At 36.9% G+C, this 19,956-nt stretch overlaps 1 protein-coding gene across 1 annotated transcript in view; it reads right to left on the bottom strand.

Moving 5' to 3' along the window:
• Positions 1-11,596: 11,596 nt before the first annotated feature.
• The window catches only part of APPL2 (adaptor protein, phosphotyrosine interacting with PH domain and leucine zipper 2), a 1,154,621-nt gene continuing 1,146,261 nt past the window's right edge, over positions 11,597-19,956 (bottom strand). The window contains exon 21 of the mRNA XM_044087826.1: positions 11,597-14,378. Coding sequence (XP_043943761.1) covers positions 14,247-14,378 — 132 coding nt within the window. The 3' untranslated portion in view covers positions 11,597-14,246. The remainder of the gene's footprint in view (positions 14,379-19,956) is intronic.

Raw genomic sequence — 19,956 nt, 5'->3', positions numbered from 1 at the left:
CTGTGACACCAAAAGTAAGATAATGATAAAGTAAACTGAGTTCAGCATCAAACCAAAGCTGAAACTTATACTCCACATAAAACGACGTTAACTCCAATGTGAACTATGTAGCAGGAAGAATCAAATAAGAACCAGCGTTAGCTCCAACATAAAACTTTAATGGATCGATGGCAAGTGCTTTCACCCTTTTGGGCTTCCTCAGGCCAATATAATTCTTAAAAAAATACATCTTAAATACATTAGATTAGATTACATCATTTCCTGTGGTACATAGACTAATTAGTTCATTCTTTAAGATGACAGTCAGAGACACATTTATACATTTAATATTAAATTAATTAAAAACCTAAACATTTATTAAAATAAAACATGTTAAAAAATATATATATAAAAATATAGTAAGCAAAATGTAAATATATATATATATATATATATATATATATATATATATATATATATATATATATATATATATATATAAACTTCATAAATTTAAACAATTGTTAGTTTCCTCCCTTTTAACATGGGTCTCATAGAAATTTTATCGTTGAGACCCGGTTTCTTATCTGCCCTAAGTCTTATGATCCACTTCACCTCACACTTTTCTGTAAAATTCCTCATATCTCCACCTCTTTGACCAGGCATATTTATTTGAATCACTAAAAACTTAAACACATGATCCTCTGATGTTTCAATAACATGTTTAGAGAGAGCATTTTTACAGGATCTAGTCTGAATATTATAAAGATGTTCTCTAATCCTGTATTTCAGTTTCCTGTCAGTTTTGCTGACATAAAATACCGGACATAACATGCAGGTAGCTAGGTATACAACATGTTCTGAATCACATGTAGCTTTTGTCTTAAAATCAAACCTTTGTGAAGTCAGTGGATGTGTAAAAGAAGCACTACTATCTATATAATGGCAGAAATTACAATTGTTACAAGGCATAGTACAAGAACATGTAATATGTGATATAGTCATCCTATTAGCTGATGGATAGCACAAAAGTCTGTGTAAGTTCATCCTGTTCTTATATGTGAAGTGTGGTCTAGTTCCAAATATATCTTTGATACTAGAATCAAGTTAAAATGTCCCAATGTTTAATAAAAATATTCCTAATACTATTAACATCTTGTGTATAATACAAGGCAACTTTCATTTCAGTACATACTGGCTCTCTAGTAGGTTCATTCTCAATGTTAATTAAGGCATTCCTATCCATAAAGAATGGTGCAGCTTCATTTTTCCTTAGTGTATCTAACCCATCTAAGCTTTCTAGGACTTCTTTTAAACCATAGGACCTATGGAGTAACCTACTCTGTAAATCATCTAATTCACCTTTATATGCTTCATTGCTGGAATTAAGTCGTGATATCCTCATGGCCTGCCCTTTGATTATATTTCGAAACGCAAAGTCAGGATGCATGCTATTCCTATATAGCAATGCATTCTTATGGCAGGGTTTCCTGTATACACCTGTATTAAGTAAACTATTAGTCAGCCTTTCTATATATACATCTAAATATGGTATATTTGTAAGTGACATATTCTGAGTAAATTTAAAATATGAGGTAGGACTATTAATTTCACTAAGAAAGATGTCCAGTTCATCCCTGTCACCTGTCCAAATAAAAAAGAGGTCATCCACGAAACGGGTATAAAATATAACATTATTCTTAAAGCTGGGTAAAGTAAACAATTTGTAATTTTCCCAATCTGCCATCACTAAGTTGGCGTAGCTATTGGCACAGGAAGTGCCCATAGCTATGCCTTCTTTTTGCATGTAAACCGTCCCATTAAACATAAATATATTGTTTTTAAGTACAACCTCCAGCAGTGAGCTTAAAACTTCAATTTGTAGTGGGGAATATTTGCCATATAAACCTAGACATCTACGTATGCTCTCCAGTCCTTCGATGTTAGGAATAACTGTAAATAGGGATTGAACATCCAAAGTGACCAACCAATATGTCAAATCAGAAGGATATTTGGTCATACATTCATATAGTATATATAAAATAAAACAGTTCTTGTTTGCGGTCAAACTAGGCTGTTAGCAGTTAAGTTACTAGAGAAATATATGCAGTTCAGCATCTCTTCAGACCTTCAAGTAGATGACAAAAACCAGGCTGTTAGCAGTTGAATTACTAGAAAAATATACAGTTCAGCGTCTCTTCAGACCTTCAATTATGTTGCAAAAAGTCTTTACAAACCCAGGCAAAGTTTTTATGGAAGACTAAAAAATCCAGCCTCAATTCTGAGCATACGCATAAAAAGTTTCTTTATTAACAGCAAGTTCAGTCAGTAAGCGCATTCGCTATACAGCTTTTTCAAACCCATATAAACCAATGCTGGAAATAATACTTTTATAAGGCTTCCCTAATAAAGTGATTAAAACACTCAATCAATTAAGCAAATCATTGCTTAAAGAAATACCAACACAAGAAGACATATTCATGAAACAAAAACTACCAACACTTATTTTAACCACTATTTTAAAACTTCAGAATAAGTATTTAATCAAGGATTTACAAAATACATACTAGCTAAAATTGTTCTTACAAATATATATATAAAATTATAAATAATAAAGTAAAATACATATACAAAAACTTAATAATATAACTATTTCTATAGTTATTTCATTTAAATCTATATTTCCTGTTTTTAAGAGCAGGTTTCAGTGGAATCCTATCATTAAGTCCAGGAAAAACATGAGCTTTCAGCCTAATAATCCATTTGGTTTCTGCCTGCTCAGTATGATTCTCAAGATCACCTCCTGTGATATTAGGTAGATTAATATGCATCACTGAAAACCTAAAAGTATGCGTGACATTATTTTGTAAAACATGCTTGGATAGTGCATTAACTTCAGACTTAATACGGATTTGATAAAGATGTTCCCTCACACTTTCTTTTAACTTTCTATCGGTCTTACCTATATAGAATGCAATGCAGGATGTACAGGTAGCAATATAAACATGTTTGGTATCACAGTTAGCATTGATATTAAATGTAAATACTTGACTAGTAACTGGATGTACAAACATGTTAATGTTAGATATATAGTCGCAGAAATTACATTTATTACATGGTTGAGTATCACTAAAAGTTATAGGTCCTGAAAATTGCACATGGCTGGGGAAACATAACAGCCTATGTAAGTTCTTTTTATTTTTAAAGACAAATCGTGGTTGTTCTCCAACTAACTTCTTAATCTCTGAATCAATCATGAGTAAATCCCAGTGCTTATTAATTATTCCTTTAATCGACTGAATATCCTGGGTAAAAAATAAAGTTATTTTCTGCTGCTCACTAGCGTTCTTAAATACGCTAGTTCTATTTACTTTATAAACCTCCATTCCTGCTTCGGAAAAGATGGGGCAAGCTCTATCTGTTCTAATGTCTTTGGTATATGTAAAAGCTTTCTCTATTTCTGCTGGACTGTAATTTCTAGCACGTAACCTTGCACCCAAATCACTTAGTTCTCCTTCAAAATCAAGCCATAAAGGATTCAATCTTGACGCTCTAATGGCTTGTCCTTTAATAATATTAGAAAAATGATGCATACTATCCCTATGTAGAAGTGTATTAAATTGCCCATTTTCCAGCTGCCAAATAGATACATCAAGAAAATTAATATTATAAGTGGAATAGGTCATAGTAAATTACAAGAAGGGTGTCAAAGAATTGACTACCTTCTCAAACCTTATTAACTCTTCTAAGGTGCCCATCCAAAGAAAAAATAAATCATCAACAAAACGCCTATAAAAAATACATTTCTGATATGAATCTAGACAAAAAAGTTTCTGCTCTTCCCATGAAGCCATGACTAGGTTGGCATAGATATTGGCACACGAAGTGCCCATAGCCACGCCATCCTTTTGTAAAAATACGTCATGGTTAAACATAAACATATTACTTTCGAGAAAAATTTCTATTAATGAACAAAGAAAGTCTATTCTGTTTGGTAACGTATCAGAATGCAAAGTTAGACAGGTCTGAATACTTTCCAAGCCCAATACATTAGGGATGTTAGTAAATAATGATTTAGCATCCATGGTGACCATTATTGGTGCAGGATATTTAGGTAAATGTTTAGTCCCTTCATAAAAATCCAATAGAAACTGCTTAGAGTCTTTGAGTATAAAGTAGTTTAAATTTACAAAAGGTCTTAAAGTTTTCTCTATGAAGATGGGTATAGATTCTGTGACCCATCCTCGACCAGAGACTATTGGTGTCATTGGGTCCTTATGAACCTTAGGTAGACCTTGAATAACAGGGATCATAGGACTCTCTGCTAGAAAAAAACTCATAACTCAGAATCCAATATATCCATCTTATATAAATCTTCAAGTGTACTATATACCCTGGCTACAAGTTCCTGAACTTCCAGATCAGAAACAGGACTATAGAAGTGTGTATTATTCAGCATTTCATTCATACAAAAATCATAAAACACTTTATCTAATACAACAATAGGACTTCCCTTGTCTGCAGGTCTAATATAAATATTTCTATCATGCATTAAATCATGTAATGCCCTGATCTGCCTGGAAGTCAAATTCTTCTTCTTCATAGAAATATCTGCATCTGTACTTAATGAATAGATGTCCTTCTCCACAATTTTACTAAAAACATCAAGTAAGGGATGCAGATTAGGTACATAAAGGCTAGGTTTCTTTAACTGCTTATTTAGAATTCCTGGATTAGTATCAGCAAACAGCATTTTTAACTGCAAGTTTCTTACAAAACGTTTAACATCTAAGATAGTGTCTGTTAAATTACTTCGTCTCAAGGGTATAAAGGACAAACCCTTACTCAAGACTTCAAGTTCATGTCTATCTAGCGGCCTGTGTGAAAGATTCCACACTATATCATCCTTTCCCACATTTTCTTTAAAGTGGGTTCCTTCATTTCGCCTGTCAATGCCTTTCTCTTCTGCCTCCCCCTGCTCATTGAGCGATTTCTCCCCCGATGGTATGTATCTGCTATATACATTCATATAGCACAATAAGGAACTGTTTAGTATCCTTTAAAATGTGATTATATGTGTTAACTACAGACCCGCTACTATCTGTCTCATGGGCGGTTGTTTAGGGTCCTTATGAACTTTGGGTAGGCCCTGTATAATGGGCAGAAGGGAGTGTTCAACCTGAAAAAACTTAGAAAAAAACCCTATGAGAGATGTTCCATACTAATACAGTTTTCTCCCACATCTTCTTGATAGTGGGGCCTATATGTTCTTCTCCCGAGACCTTTCTCTTCTGCCTCCCTCTGCTCATCGACCTGTCCCTGCCACCCCTGCGATAGTCGCTGATCGGGAAAGGGGTTGGCCCATTACAGTTCGAATTGTCTTTATAATTAGGCACCTTTTGTCTCACTGAAGGGCCTATATCAGTCTTTTTAGATGGAATAATCATAATATCATCATTCCCTGAACTAGAACAATTGTTAACCACACTATTACTACATTCAGTTATAGGTGTAATTAAAGAGGTATCATTATCTTGATGTACTATTGCAACAGTTTTAACACCTGTATTTCTCACTTCCATAGGAGATTTACCTACGTCCTTTCTGTCCTTATTAGGACCACAATCAGAGTTCACAGTAAAGTTAACATTATGAGTATTCACATTATTTGCTTTTAAATTGTCATTAATACCATTATTCCGTTTAAACTGCCTAGTATTATTATCAGCTTTAGGCCAAGTAAAGACATGTCCACTTTTGAAATCGGCTGTATCCCTTAATATTTTACTTCTTTACTGTTCCAACAGCCTTTTTTCAAACAGAAAAACATTATCTAGCAGTCGTTCAATTAATCTATCTGCAATAGGTCCAGAAAAGTTAGAGCAAATATAATCCTGTTGCTCTTTTACATGTTCACACAATTCAGTTTCTTCAGGTGAAAAAAAATCCTTTAGTAAAGACATATAGCGTAAACTAGTGTCAATGTTTATTTGTTGCCACTTATATAACAGTTCAGGATAAATAGTACCTGTGGTAGGCATTTTGAGGATCCTCAGACACCTCGGTATGAGTTTGCGTGCCAAACAAACTTCAAAATGCTGGCGTTGTATTTGTAGTCATTTCATCCCCAAAAGGTCCGCTTCTAACCGATCTAATAGCTCCATTCGCCTCAAAATCCACAGACGCTCCTTCTGTTCCATCACAAACTGCTTCATATGCCATGAGAGGATTCTCGTGGCCGGAAACACACTCTCTGAACCTATTAAGGTTCTGTTCACAGCTCGTACCATTAATCGGGTTATAGCATAACTCAATAGATAGGGAATTCGAATTTTGTTCAGCCATGTCAGCAGGATAGCAAACAAATGTCACAACTAAAACTTGAATTTGGGAATGATCCCCAGTACAGGGAGAGACCTACTTTTATAAAAAACAAGTACCTATATTCCAGTTTTACATCAGTTAGTCGATGCATTTTTGAAGTTGGTTGAAGATGACTTGTATAGATATTATAATGATAATAGGCATAGAAGATGGTATGGAAATTTGAATGTAAAATTAAGAACAGCATTAAATGAACTTAGGAAGGATACTACCATCATCATTAGACCTGCTGATAAAGGAAACCCTGCGGTAGTTATGGATAGAAAGAAATATTATGATAGTATGACTGAAATGCTAAATGATACTACTTTTTATTCTCCCATTAGCTTGGAAGATGTAGAGAGATGTATCTTGAATATATCACAAATAGTTTCCAATCTTTTTGCAAGTGGTCTCATAAGTGAAGACTTGTCTAAGTTTTTTCAGGTTGAATACTCCCTTCTGCCCATTATACAGGGCCTACCCAAAGTTCATAAGGACCCTAAACAACTGCCCATGAGACAGATAGTAGCGGGTCGAGGATAGGCAACCGAACCTATGTCCCTATATGTAGAACATTTTTTGAGATCTGTAGTTAACACATATAATCACATTTTAAAGGATACTAAACAGTTCCTTATTATGCTATAAGGATGTATGACCAAATATCCTTCTGATTTGACAAACTGGTCACTTTGGATGTTCAATCCCTATTTACAGTTATTCCTAACATCGAAGGACTGGATGTCTAGGTTTATATGGCAAATATTCCCCACTACAAATTGAAGTTTTAAGCTCACTGCTGGAGGTTGTACTTAAAAACAATATATTTATGTTTAATGGGATGGTTTACATGCAAAAAGATGGCATAGCTATGGGCACTTCCTGTGCCAATAGCTACGCCAACTTAGTCATGGCAGATTGGGAAAATTACAAATGGTTTACTTTACCCAGCTATAAGAAGAATGTTATATTTTATACCCGTTTAGTGGATGACCTCTTTTTTATTTGGACAGGTGACAGGGATGAACTGGACACCTTTCTTAGTGAAATTAATAGTCTTACCTCATATTTTAAATTTACTATGAATATGTCACTTACAAATATACCATATTTAGATGTATATATAGAAAGACTGACTAATGGTTTATTTTATATAGGTGTATTCAGGAAACCCTGCCATAAGAATGCATTGCTACATAGGAATAGCATGCATCCTGACGTTGTGTTTCGAAATATAATCAAAGGACATGCCATGAGGATATCATGACTGAATTCCAGCAATGAAGCATATAAAGGTGAATTAGATGATTTACAGAGTAGGTTACTCCATAGGTCCTATGGTTTAAAAGAAGTCCTAGAAAGCTTAGATGGGTTAGATACACTATGTAAAAATGAAGCTGCACTGTTCTTTATGGATAGGAATGCCTTAATTAACATTGAGAATGAACCTACTAGAACAGCCAGTATGTACTGAAATGAAAGTTGCCTTGTATTATACACAACATGTTAATAGTATTAGGAATATTTTTATTAAACATTGGGACATTTTAACTGTTGATTCTAGTATCAAAGATACAGTTGGAACTAGACCACACTTTACATATAAGAACAGGATGAACTTACACAGACTTTTGTGCTATCCATCAGATAACAGGATGACTATATCACATATTACATGTTCTTGTACTATGCCTTGTAACAATTGTAATTTCTGCCATTATATACATAGTAGTGCTTCTTTTACACATCCACTGACTTCACAAAGGTTTGATTTTAAGACAAAAGCTAAGTGTGATTCAGAACATGTTGTATACCTAGCTACCTGCACGTTATGTCCGGCATTTTATGTCAGCAAAACTGACAGGAAACTGAAATATAGGATTAGAGAACATCTATATTCAGACTAGATCCTGTAAAAATGCTCTCTCTAAACATGTTATTGAAACATCAGAGGATCATGTGTTTACGTTTTTAGTGATGCAAATTAATATGCCTGGTCAAAGAGGTGGAGATGTGAGGAATTTTACAGAAAAGTGTAAGGTGAAGTGGATCATAAGACTTAGGGCAGATAAGAATCCGGGTCTCAACGATAAAATTTCTATGAGACCCATGTTAAAAGGGAGGAAACTAAAGATTGTTTAAATTTATGAAGTTTATATATATATATATATATATATATATATATATATATATATATATATATATATATATATATATTTATTTTACTATATTTTTATATATATATAATATATATATATATATATATATATATATATATATATATATATATATATATATATATTTTTTTTTTAACATGTTTTATTTTAATAAATATTTAGGCTTTTAATTCATTTAATATTAAATGTATAAATGTGTCTTTGTCATCTTAAAGAATGAACTAGTCTATGTACCACAGGAAATGATGTAATCTAATCTAAGGTATTTAAGATGTATGTTTTTTAAGAATTATATTGGCCTGAGGAAGCCCAGAAGGGTGAAAGTGCTTGTCATCGATCCATTAAAGTTTTATGCTAGAGCTAACGCTGGTTCTTATTTGATTCTTCCTGCTACATAGTTCACATTGGAGTTAACGTCGTTTTATGTGCAGTATAAGTTTCAGCTTTGGTTTGTTCCTGAACTCCGTTTACTTTATCAGTAATTTATATATGATTGGCTTTCTCAGCCAATTTATTTTATTGTTTTTCTTTTTTTGATGGCCTTCCTTGCTAAGAACTGCGGCGGAGGATGCAAACCCACACCGCAGGTATAAACAATGCTTAGCAGTCAACAGACACACTCCCCATGAACAGGCATGCTCAGCCCTTTGCATGCCATGCAAACATGCTCAAACCAGCTTAAACTTATGCCTCGAAGCTAAACAAAGCTTAGCAGAACTAGATACCCCCCCCTGCACAGCTGTGATCTGCGAGCACAGACACCCATTTTGCTATTCAGTAACCCCTGCTCATTTGAATACAGATCCATGCACACACAGGGAAACTAAACTATTCCAAGACCTGCCTCCTTAACCACAGACATCTACCATTGTACATACACCATGCAAGGCCCTATAATGCATTTTTGTCCCATATTTTATTTTTTTTTGTCATTTTTACACTTTTAAACATAATATGAGTATTAAAAAATATATTTTAAATTACTTTCCATTACTTTTTGGACACACAGGGCATAGTTTTGCACATATCTGTGTCTGCTCTGCTATTTCTGACCTTCTAACAGGACTTTTACAGCCCCTGTTCATGTTTTAATTTCATGTACACGGAATTGTTCAGTGTACACTTTGGACACCCACATGGGATCTGCAGGACTGCCCATCTGCTTGCTGGACTGCTCTCCACTCTCATTTGCATGCAATTCACCTACTTATGAGGTGATTAGCCTGCCATGGACACTTCTGTGTTGGCATGCTCATGCACGCCCCTCAGCTCTGTTTACTGAATGGCACAGCTGCTTGCTTCCATGTAAGCTCCATGCCACTATGCCTACATGGAATATTAATAGGTGTAGGCTTTACTGAATTCTCCCCTAAATCTATTACTTCCCCTCTTCCTTCTCTATTTGTCCCTCTACTTCTGGTAAACCACTGGAGCTGTAGGTTTAATATTTTTTCTTGTCAGTCCTCTTGTCACTCTCGCTTTTCACAAATAAGGGTATCTGCTAAATATTGAATCTAATAGACAGGTTCATGAAGCCCCAAAGTTGGCCAGGTTAAACAAACCTTTTTTACCTGGTCTTGAATTGGGGTTAATAAAGTGTTGACAAAAGCAATTGAGAGACCACTTGCTGCTGGACCTTCAGTAGATTCAGTATAACCTGAGAAGGCTTCAAAGGCATCTGTCATATGCAGTAAATAAGATTCAATTGACTCGTCCTGTGTTTGACTACAGTTATCTGGGGCCAGTTAGGTGCCGGTGGACATGCTGCAGTAATAGCCTGTAATAAATTAGTCCTAGCTGCCTGAAGAGCCTCTACATCCATATGCTGGGGGAATAGGGTCTGGTATTAGCATGACCCCAAATATGTTTAAATAGATCAGGTGGAATGGATGTGTCCATCACTGCTCGGAGATGCTCTAAAGTAGGATTTTGCTTTTTTTTTTTTTTTGTAAAACATTATTGCTGGCATCCTTGGATAGAATACATTTGTAATGCACTTCCTATTTCAACTAACTTTCTTCTCTGCTGCCTGTGATTACATCTGATTTTTACTTAGTACAATGACTCTGCACTCTGATTCCATTTTGTTGACATGAGAAAAATCATTACTCATTCTTACACAGTATTATACTCCATTTCTCAATTTTCAACCTCAATGCATTCCTCTTGCTATTCTTACTCCAGAGGAAGCAAACCAAATGAGATCTTACAAGATATACTGCACTTTATTTAACACAAGTGATGTTTACAATCATCATTATGATATTTTATATGACAAATGATAGAGAACACATATATACTCACACACGCACACACACACACATGCACACACACATGCACACACACACACACACACACACACACACACACACACACACACACACACACACACACACACACACACACACACACACACTCTCTCTCTCTCTCTCTCTAAAATAATCCTTACTACACACACAGCTGGAGCAACTAAAACAAAGTTAAGGAATTTACTTTTTTCTGATGGCTTTGCCATTAACATTTCTAAAAATAAAAACTTGCTTCAATGCTGAACAAAGGAAGTTAAAGAAAAACTACACAATTATATATATTTTTTTCTTTGCACTGTAATCCAAATGTATTAATGCAGTATTAACTACTGATGGAATTATGTGTCTTTCGGCTTTTCCCAGTTAGGGGTCGCCACAGTGGAACTCCGGTCCGCTAATGATTGGTAGTTGATTTTTACGTGCAGAGTTACCAGCCCTGATGCACAACCTTCAACGAAGGTACGCCCATTCACGCATGTTTCCACGCAGAAGACGCTCTAGCTGAGAATCAAACCGGACAGCGTCTTACTGTGAGGCGACAATGCTACCGCAGCACCACCACCACAGATATTAACTACTGATGGAATATGTGTGACATATAATTAACAGAGATAAACACAATTCAGATATACCTTTCTCAATTTCTTATGAGAAGAAAACAATTTTGTACCCCTTTTGCAGCAGTTACTTTAGTATGTTTATTTTTTACAACCACAACTTTTCACAATAATTATGTAAAATACTATAAAAAACACATTCTCTCAGACCTTTAGAGTGTACAACTCATTTTTATTAAGTTTTACAAATGTTATAATAATTCTAAATGAAAGTATGAGGAATGTTTTCTGAAAAAAAAAAAAAAGAAAAAATGCTATACGGTATCTTTTTTTTCTACTGAAAAAAGGCTGCTGATTTTTTTTTCAAATTGCAAAACCTCTTGTGGATGAAAAGGAACCCACCTACACTTGTTTGCATAACCTGCTGTTTTTTTCACTGTAATATTAATGAAGGGAAAATGGGCTTCCTATTTCAATGACATTTCTTTGATTTTTATCTAGCGTTAAGCCACACAGACAGCACAAAAAATCCTGCACTTTAATTTGTAGATAGGAAAAATACACCGTTAACAATTTTTACACTCTAACAGATGAGGAATGCAATAGCTTCTTTCCTCTCAGCTCACAGACATTGTGCAATGGAAGTCAGGGGCAGTACTGTCACTCAGCCCACTTGCAGTAAAACAAATGAGTCATCACTGACACAGTGTATTTTATTTAAATGTAAGCGTTGTTTAGGTCTGCTGGTAGGCTGTTTCATAAAAGATAAAGGAAGAATACCACTGACAGTGACATGTACCTGTGCACAGGCACATGTGCACACAATTACTTATCACACCTGCACAAGGTCAAACTGAATTGAATTTATTTTACAGATCTGTCCATGTTAAAACAATTAAAAAACTGCAGTTTACATTACAGCCAAACAAAGGAAACCAAAGGAGAAAAAAAAAACACTTGCAATCTGTTTATACAAGTACTACAAGCATTTTTGGTTTGCACTGTAATCCAGTATTAGTGTGACAACAGCTACAGATCTCGGATATACACAGTTCCTACACCCCAATCTCCAGTCCTCTGAAGTGATGAAAACAAAACTTTTAACAAAGTTAAGTTTTTTTTTCTAACTTCTTTTCTACAGCTGTAGCTTTCTGATTTACTACCTCAGACTTCTATACTGCACAACTGCATACTGCTTTTGTGTAATTTTCTAATGTTATGATAATTTGACTGACAATGAAAGGAATGCTTTCTGAAAAAGTAAAATAACCATACAACATCTACTATGTTTTTCCCCCTGGGGAAAAATAATAAAACAAGCAAACAACTCTGAACCTATTATGGTCTGAAGAATGTGAAAGGCACTTCATTTATATGACTGCTGTTGACAGGTACAAAAATAAATTATTACTATTTTTTTTTATTTTAATATTGTTCTATACACTAAAAAGTTAATGCTGGCTATAATGAATTTACTATCCCTAAACTGAAATTGGTAAATATCATGTTTAAGTGTTTTAGAAATCAAAACCAATATTCAAAAGTTTTTTGAAACATACTTCCAAACTGTTCTGTATTACTTTTATCCTTCAAATAAAATTAAATTTCAGGAAATGCTAAAGCTGTTATGGTACATCTGTAAACATTATGCCTTTATTTAACTTTATACAAATAAAACTGAAGTAACATTAGGCTAAGTTGTTTACCTCATACTATAAACTTTACATTAAAGTTCTGAAATGAAACTAATTATGGGTAAAAGGGTGGAGAGAAAGAGGCTTTTAATATTAATGACCATTTAACTTTGCTCTGCAAAGCTAACTGGCCAAAGCATGGCTACATACTAGAATTCAATAAAATAATCATTAAAAATATACTTTTATCTTTTATGCTTCATCTGAAATAAATCCATGTTTAAAACAAGGACATGCCTTCTACAAGTGAGAAAGAGAAAACTGGAGAGAAAGAGTGGGATGCGAAGTGAGGGAATAGTAGGTGGGAGAGGCTAGCAAAAACTCAATGGATTATTTAAGCTACATTCTGTTAGAACAAAGAACCCAATGCAAAAGATCGAAGATTCTTCAAAACACCCCTCAGAAATTTTTAAACTATATGAATGTAAATACAAATGAATTTTAACCTTTAATGTAGCAGGATCCAAGAGGCAAAGGAAAAATTTCCACAAAAGCTTCTTTTGAAACATCAACAAATGGTTTGGAAGGATAGATTTATCTCACAGAGGATACCACTGCTCTGGAACAGACACACCATCCATATAAAACAAGGCTCATCGTTATCCATATTCAACTTGGATATATGGATGGGAAAAAGTAAATTTACTCCATAACTGACCCAGTGCTACTGATGGACAGAGACAGCTCCTAAAAGCTTTATCCCATGCATGGGCCCCCTCAAATTATCTATGATACGATTGCAGTTGCCCTCACTAGGCATAACATATAATTATTGACCATAGGATGGGTAAAGCCCATCTAACGCCACATAAGACAGGTTAATTCAAGCCCCAAAAGGGAAATTGGTTAGGCTTAAAATGGCCTGCAAGGGCAGCTAGCCTATTAATTAACCTATGAACAAATGAAACTCTAAAAGCAGGATTAAGTAACCTTGCACTTACCTGCTGTAAACAAAATAAACTCAAAATATTGTTACTCCTCATCTGAAAACAATGGATACTAACTGAACTGTTGTGCTGATCTTAAGATTCTTCATGTATAAACTAATGTTAACATTTCAAGACACAAAGGTAAAAGTGCACACATGTTTGAAAATGGTCCCAAATGTCAATAGTTAAAAAAATATTTTTCATTCAATAATGTTTTAACGTGTGACATTTTCTGTTAAGCTTCTGATTCAGAATCTTCACAGTTTCCATTCTCTTTGTTGTTGTCAGATGTATCGGTGAGTAAAATGAATTTTCCATCATTATTCAGCGGAATAGATTTCTTCAGCTCAGCTAAAGCTTCTGGGTCCTGAAAAATACATATGAAATCAAAAAGGATCTGTTAAGTTAAAAAAACATGTAAACTGTTTTCAGACTTAAATCTTTACAACAGTTGTATAAGTTGAATTTTGAGTTTATTACAAGACAGAGTATGATTACCCACCAGATTTGACTTAACTCCTTTATACTGGATTCTGAGTTTTATTTATTTCTTTATTTATTGACATTTGATTTTCAGGAAACTCTGACTGGGTAGAAGCCCATTTTCAGAGGAGGCTTGGGTAGAAAAGCTCCCAAAAATATTTTATTTTATTTATTCATTCATTCTTTGTTGACTGGATTAGTTCCACTAGGTCAGTGGCCTCCTTTTAGGGTAGTCCTAATGTGGTATTTATACTAGTTAGGAGAAATTTGGCTACACTGGGTGGCTGCGGTGGTGCAGCGGTTAGTGTTGCCGCCTCACAGCAAAAAGTTCTCCGGTTCAATCCTCAGCTGGGGTACCTTCTGTGTGGAGTCTGCATGTCCTCCCTGTGGTCGCATGGGTTTCCTCCGGGTGCTCCAGTTTCTTCCCACATCAGGTGGATTGGACACTCTAAATTAGCCCAAGGCACATCTGTGTGCCTTCTGTGGAGGGTTGGGTGCTGGGCTGGCAACTCAACACCATAAAACTCCACTGCCAGTCATAAGCAAACAGGTGATCTGCTGTGGCGACTCCTAACTGGGAAAAGCTGAAAGAAGGAGAAATTTGGTCACAGCACCAGGAAACTTTTCCTACTTTTTTTTTTCTTGGCCCAGGACAGCACTCTTGTCTCCTACAACATTGATGGTCAACACCTAAATAAAGAAGAATATGGTTGTGGTCCACATTAAGGAGGGTTAAATTCCGTCAATAAGAAAATGGTTCCTGGTCTTCTCCCTTGTAAGTAAAACATTAACAAAACTAGTCTTCAGACAGATGACATGTCACATCCTACCAGATCTGGCTGAGAACCATCAATAAATCTTTACTAGTATTGACAAACATGGATAGTCTATCTGGACCTGGGAACTAACTGCCAGGAATGCAGCTAAAACTGAGCACAATCTTGACAGAGTAATGAGTTCCAGATACTAGTTCACTGCCCATAACCCACTGTCCTGAAAACAATAAATCAAAAGAACATCTCACCATGTATAAGGGAATACTTAACACCAACAACATGTATACATACTACAAGAGTTTCATGGTCAGTAACACATTTTCCATCTTAGATGAGATCTGTACACCTGCACCTGAGACACAGATAGCCTCCGTTAACTGAAAAAGGTCTACAAGCTTATGGCTCTTCTGTGTTGTATGCTTTAAATGAAAAAAATAAATAAATAACTACCCTAACCTCATTTATGCTAGCAAAGTCTCCCAGCAGGACAACAACATCAAGAGTAGCCCTCACCAATGAGGATCCCCTCATTCCTCCATCAAGAAAGCAGTTTTCACAGCATATATAATACTGTTTAGTAAAGGAGCCAGTTGAATGTCTGGCTGTGTATCACATCTTCTTTAACTATGCCCTTGAAGTCCAGCCCCCCCAGTGACCTAAGCTGACAAAGGCTCAACCTAGACACAGCCTCTGCATATAACCTAGACAGAAAGTCAATATCCAGAGTCTGAAAACCCCATTTCCAATAAGCTGGACCACATCTGCAGGTCACAGCGCCAGTCCATTTTAAAATAAACTGGTGATCCAACATGGTAAATATCTATACACAGGCACTCTGAATCCAGAAATGTGTTGTATGGAAAAAATAGAGAAGACATGCTATCAAATACTGTCTTGTACAGGTAGAACCCTGTAGCTAATGTGAAAACATTACATAAATGAGGAGAACGTGTTTATGAAAAATTCACATTCAAGTTTATTTTCTCCACATAGACTTTATCCCAAAGATCACAGTCGAAATCCCCTCACTAACGAAATCAGGAAAGAGACATACAAATAAGGATGAAGGAGTTCATATAAGGAGACAAATACTGATATACCCCAATGAGATCAATAATTCTCTACAATCTTGAACTCTGCCTCTTAATGCCCTTGCGGTACACAACTCCCTGAAATCCAGGGATGACCAGTTTAGGGAAAACCAAAACGGCAAATCCTGCAGACTCATCCTTACCGACAAGGAATCAAAAAAACTGCTTGAAATAATTAACGTCTTAACAATACTCAGTGCACAAACTGTAACAGGCAAGGGCCGTAAGTTCAACAGAGAGGTCACAGCATCTGTGCTGGCCCTTGGCACTGTTAATATTGATGGCACCCACTGACTAAAACATCATGGGTGCTTACTTGAAGATTTGTCCATCTTAATGGACACTGGAAATTTGCCCATATAAGCTCTCATTTGAAAAGAAATATTAGTTACACAGTCTTGGGTTATCCATAGCAGTAATGTCATCCATGGAGACACATTCAGCAAAACAGAAAATGTAAATTTTCTATGTCAGTCTAATAAAATGCCTAGGCCTTCTCCTTCTAGGAGGTTCTGTCCATCATCAGACTGGTGGAATACAGCCTGAATAAGCAGTGGAGGGTCTGAAACACAAGAAGGTCAAAATACCTTCCTTTCAAAAGGTAGAGTCTAAGGAGCACCTGTAACAGTGACCATCTCCCATCACTGTAGCAGAAAGAGGTTTCATATATATAATGTACACTTCCACAGAGGAAGTGCACACTTCCACAGTGGGCTTGCTGTTTAGATGATAGAATGGCCACAGTGTTTGCCTACAATCCAGAATCTCTGTGCCTGTACCAAATGTACCACAAAATGCTCAAAGAAGGCAAATGTCTCTAAACTCACATCACAGAACCAATCCTAAAATTTGAATTAGTTATTTCAAATTATGTGCAGTAAAACATCATGTTATCAAAAATAAGTGACTTGCATACAGTATAGTGATCTGGAGTAACAGCAGCAGCTCCTTTGTATGTTAACCTGACCACACTGTGCCACTGGGTAGGCTGGACTCCATTCTGCTACACTCTAACTGCTTACGACTTCAGGGGAACACTGTTCACCATAATATGATCTGTGTGTTCATAGGTTCATACTAGGCTATCTGCCCTAGGGCATTTATAAGCCTAGCCAGAATGTGTTTGGCTTTCGCCACCCATTTTAAATTTATTTTGCTATGCCCTTTTTCGAGGTTAGTATACTGTGCCTCTGTCTAACAGTGACACAGAAGTGATACCCGGGGTAAACCTATGATCTCCCATCCACTCATCAAGATTCCTCTTGAAAAGAGTCAATGAGGGACTCTGCCTAACCTGGACTGGGATTTTATTCCAGAGTGAAGGGAGCCTTTGGGTTATGAATCTGTCCCTCCAGCATGTCCTATTTATTTCAGTGCTGAGGTTCAAGTCTCTGAGCGTAGCTCAATGGGATTTGGATTTTCTGAGGTGCAGCATGTCCATTAATTCCGGGTTGGACATGGCTTTATACGTCAGGCACAGATCGCCTCTGAACAGGCAGTATGCCACTGAGTAGAGCTGGAGTTTCTTTAACCGGGCAGCATATGGCATCTGTTTGAGCCCTTTGATCCTCTTGGTGAGGTACTTTTGGGGTCTTTCCAGTTGCTGCAGGTGTCTGGTAAGGTACACCCCAAAAGGGGCATTGTACTCAATTATGGGCCTGATGAGGGATGAGTAAAGAGGCACAATGCCGTCCCCTGATCTAGATGTGAATCCCTTCATGATTAGGTGGGCTATATAAAATGTTTTTCTAACCACTTTGGCCACGTGGTTGTCAAATGAGAGATTGCTATCAACTTGGGTCCCCAGGTCCCTAATTACTTCTTCTGTACTTAATGGATTACCACCTATGTGGTAATTTGTGGGCACTTTGTTTTTGCCAAAGGGGATGACTATACACTTTTTGGCATTTAGCTTGAGGCCATGGCTCTGGCACCAGTTGTCTGTTTCTATGAGGCCCTTTTGGATGATGCTTGTGTCGGCTGGAGAGTCGATTATGGCGCCCAGTTTGCAGTCATCTGCGAACTTGGTCAGCCACAGTCCTTCCGTGTTGGCCTGTACCTCCGAGAAATATATACCGAACAAGAGAGGTCCCAGGACTGAACCTTGTGGGACACCACTTGTAACTGGTTTGGAGTCTGATATGGCTCCAGCAATTCTAACCATGTGGGTTCTGTCCTTGAGCCAATTTGCAATCCATCTAGTGACATAGGGGTTTATATTTAAGCTGGTGAGCTTATCTATAATGCCCGAGTGGGGTATTGTATCGAAGGCTTTTGCGAGGTCCAGGTAGGCTGTGTGGACCACCTTCCCCTCGTCAATGACCTTGGTGACTGTTTCAAAGAAATCAACCAGGTTTAAGAGGCAGGATCTGCCCTTAATAAAGCCGAACTGGGTAGGATCCAGTGTTTGTAGGTCCCCAATATCTTTATTTATGAGGTCCATGATGATCCTTTCCATAGCTTTGCAGACCAAGCTAGTCAGGCTTATGGGGCGATAGTTTCCAGGATCCGTTGAGGCACCACCTTTATGGAGAGGGACCACTGTTGCTGTATGCCACTCTTTGGGCACATATCCTGTAGTAAGGCTGAGATTGAACAGTAGTTTTATGCTTGGGTTTAGCTCTTCTTGGAGTTCATGTAGGGGCAGCCGGGACACCCTCTGGTCCCATTGATGCTGTGTTTTTGCTTTGGAGAGGCGGCTCTTACCTGAGCATCTGAGATGTCAGGGTGGCAGAACTCTGCTGGGATAGATATTTGCCCTTTTGGTGGGGAGGGAGGGGGAGAAGTTTGCGCTGAACCTGTCAGCTAGGATGTTGGCAATGTCTGTGGGTTCGGTGTATTTTTGTCATTTTGGACTAATTCTGAGCATATCTGGGAATTACCACCCAGGTTCCTAACATAACTAAAGAAAGCCTTGTGATTATCCTTAGTGTCCTGTGCAATTTTTCTCTCGAAGCTGGCCTTAGACAATTTTATGTGTGCCCGTAGTTTTTTGCTAATACTGATCAGTGATGCCTTCCCTTTTTGGGATTTTGCTCTATCATTTAGTAGCTTCCTCCTTCTATTGTATAGTTTGTTTATGGCTGGGGTCCACCAAGACAGGACGTCTGCCTTTGGAGGATTGGGTCTTGGTTTTATTTGGGATCGCATGATCCATGCATTCCTGAAGGTGTTCATAGAATGCGTTTATAAAGGATTCTGCGGTCTGGGCCGTATTTTCCACAGGTCTGGAGGCTTTGAAGGATTCCACCTCAGTTTTGAGGAGTGTGAAATTTGCTTTAGAGAAGTTTTTCACTGTGGTTTTCTGGGCAGGGGGTGGGATCGGGATGTGAATATCCAGTGAGATTAGTTTATGGTCTGATCTTACCAGTGAGAGATACACTTCTGGTCTGGAGCATAGAGTCCCCATGTTAGTGATGATCAGGTCCAGTATGTTTTCCCCTCTTGTGGGAGTGGTAACAAGTTGTTCCATAGCATCTGAGTTTATAAATTCTAGGAACCTTTGGGCTAGGGTGTTGGAGCTAGAGTAATGCTCCCAGTCTATGTTTGGGTAGTTGAAGTCGCCCAATATAATGGTGTTTGGAGAGACCTTCAT

The sequence above is a fragment of the Protopterus annectens genome, chromosome 11.part0 (assembly GCF_019279795.1).
Source record: "Protopterus annectens isolate FY-2018-M chromosome 11.part0, PAN1.0, whole genome shotgun sequence".
Taxonomy (NCBI): domain Eukaryota; kingdom Metazoa; phylum Chordata; order Ceratodontiformes; family Protopteridae; genus Protopterus; species Protopterus annectens.
Note: the sequence above shows the minus strand (reverse complement) of the source record. Positions and strands in the feature narration are given on the sequence as shown.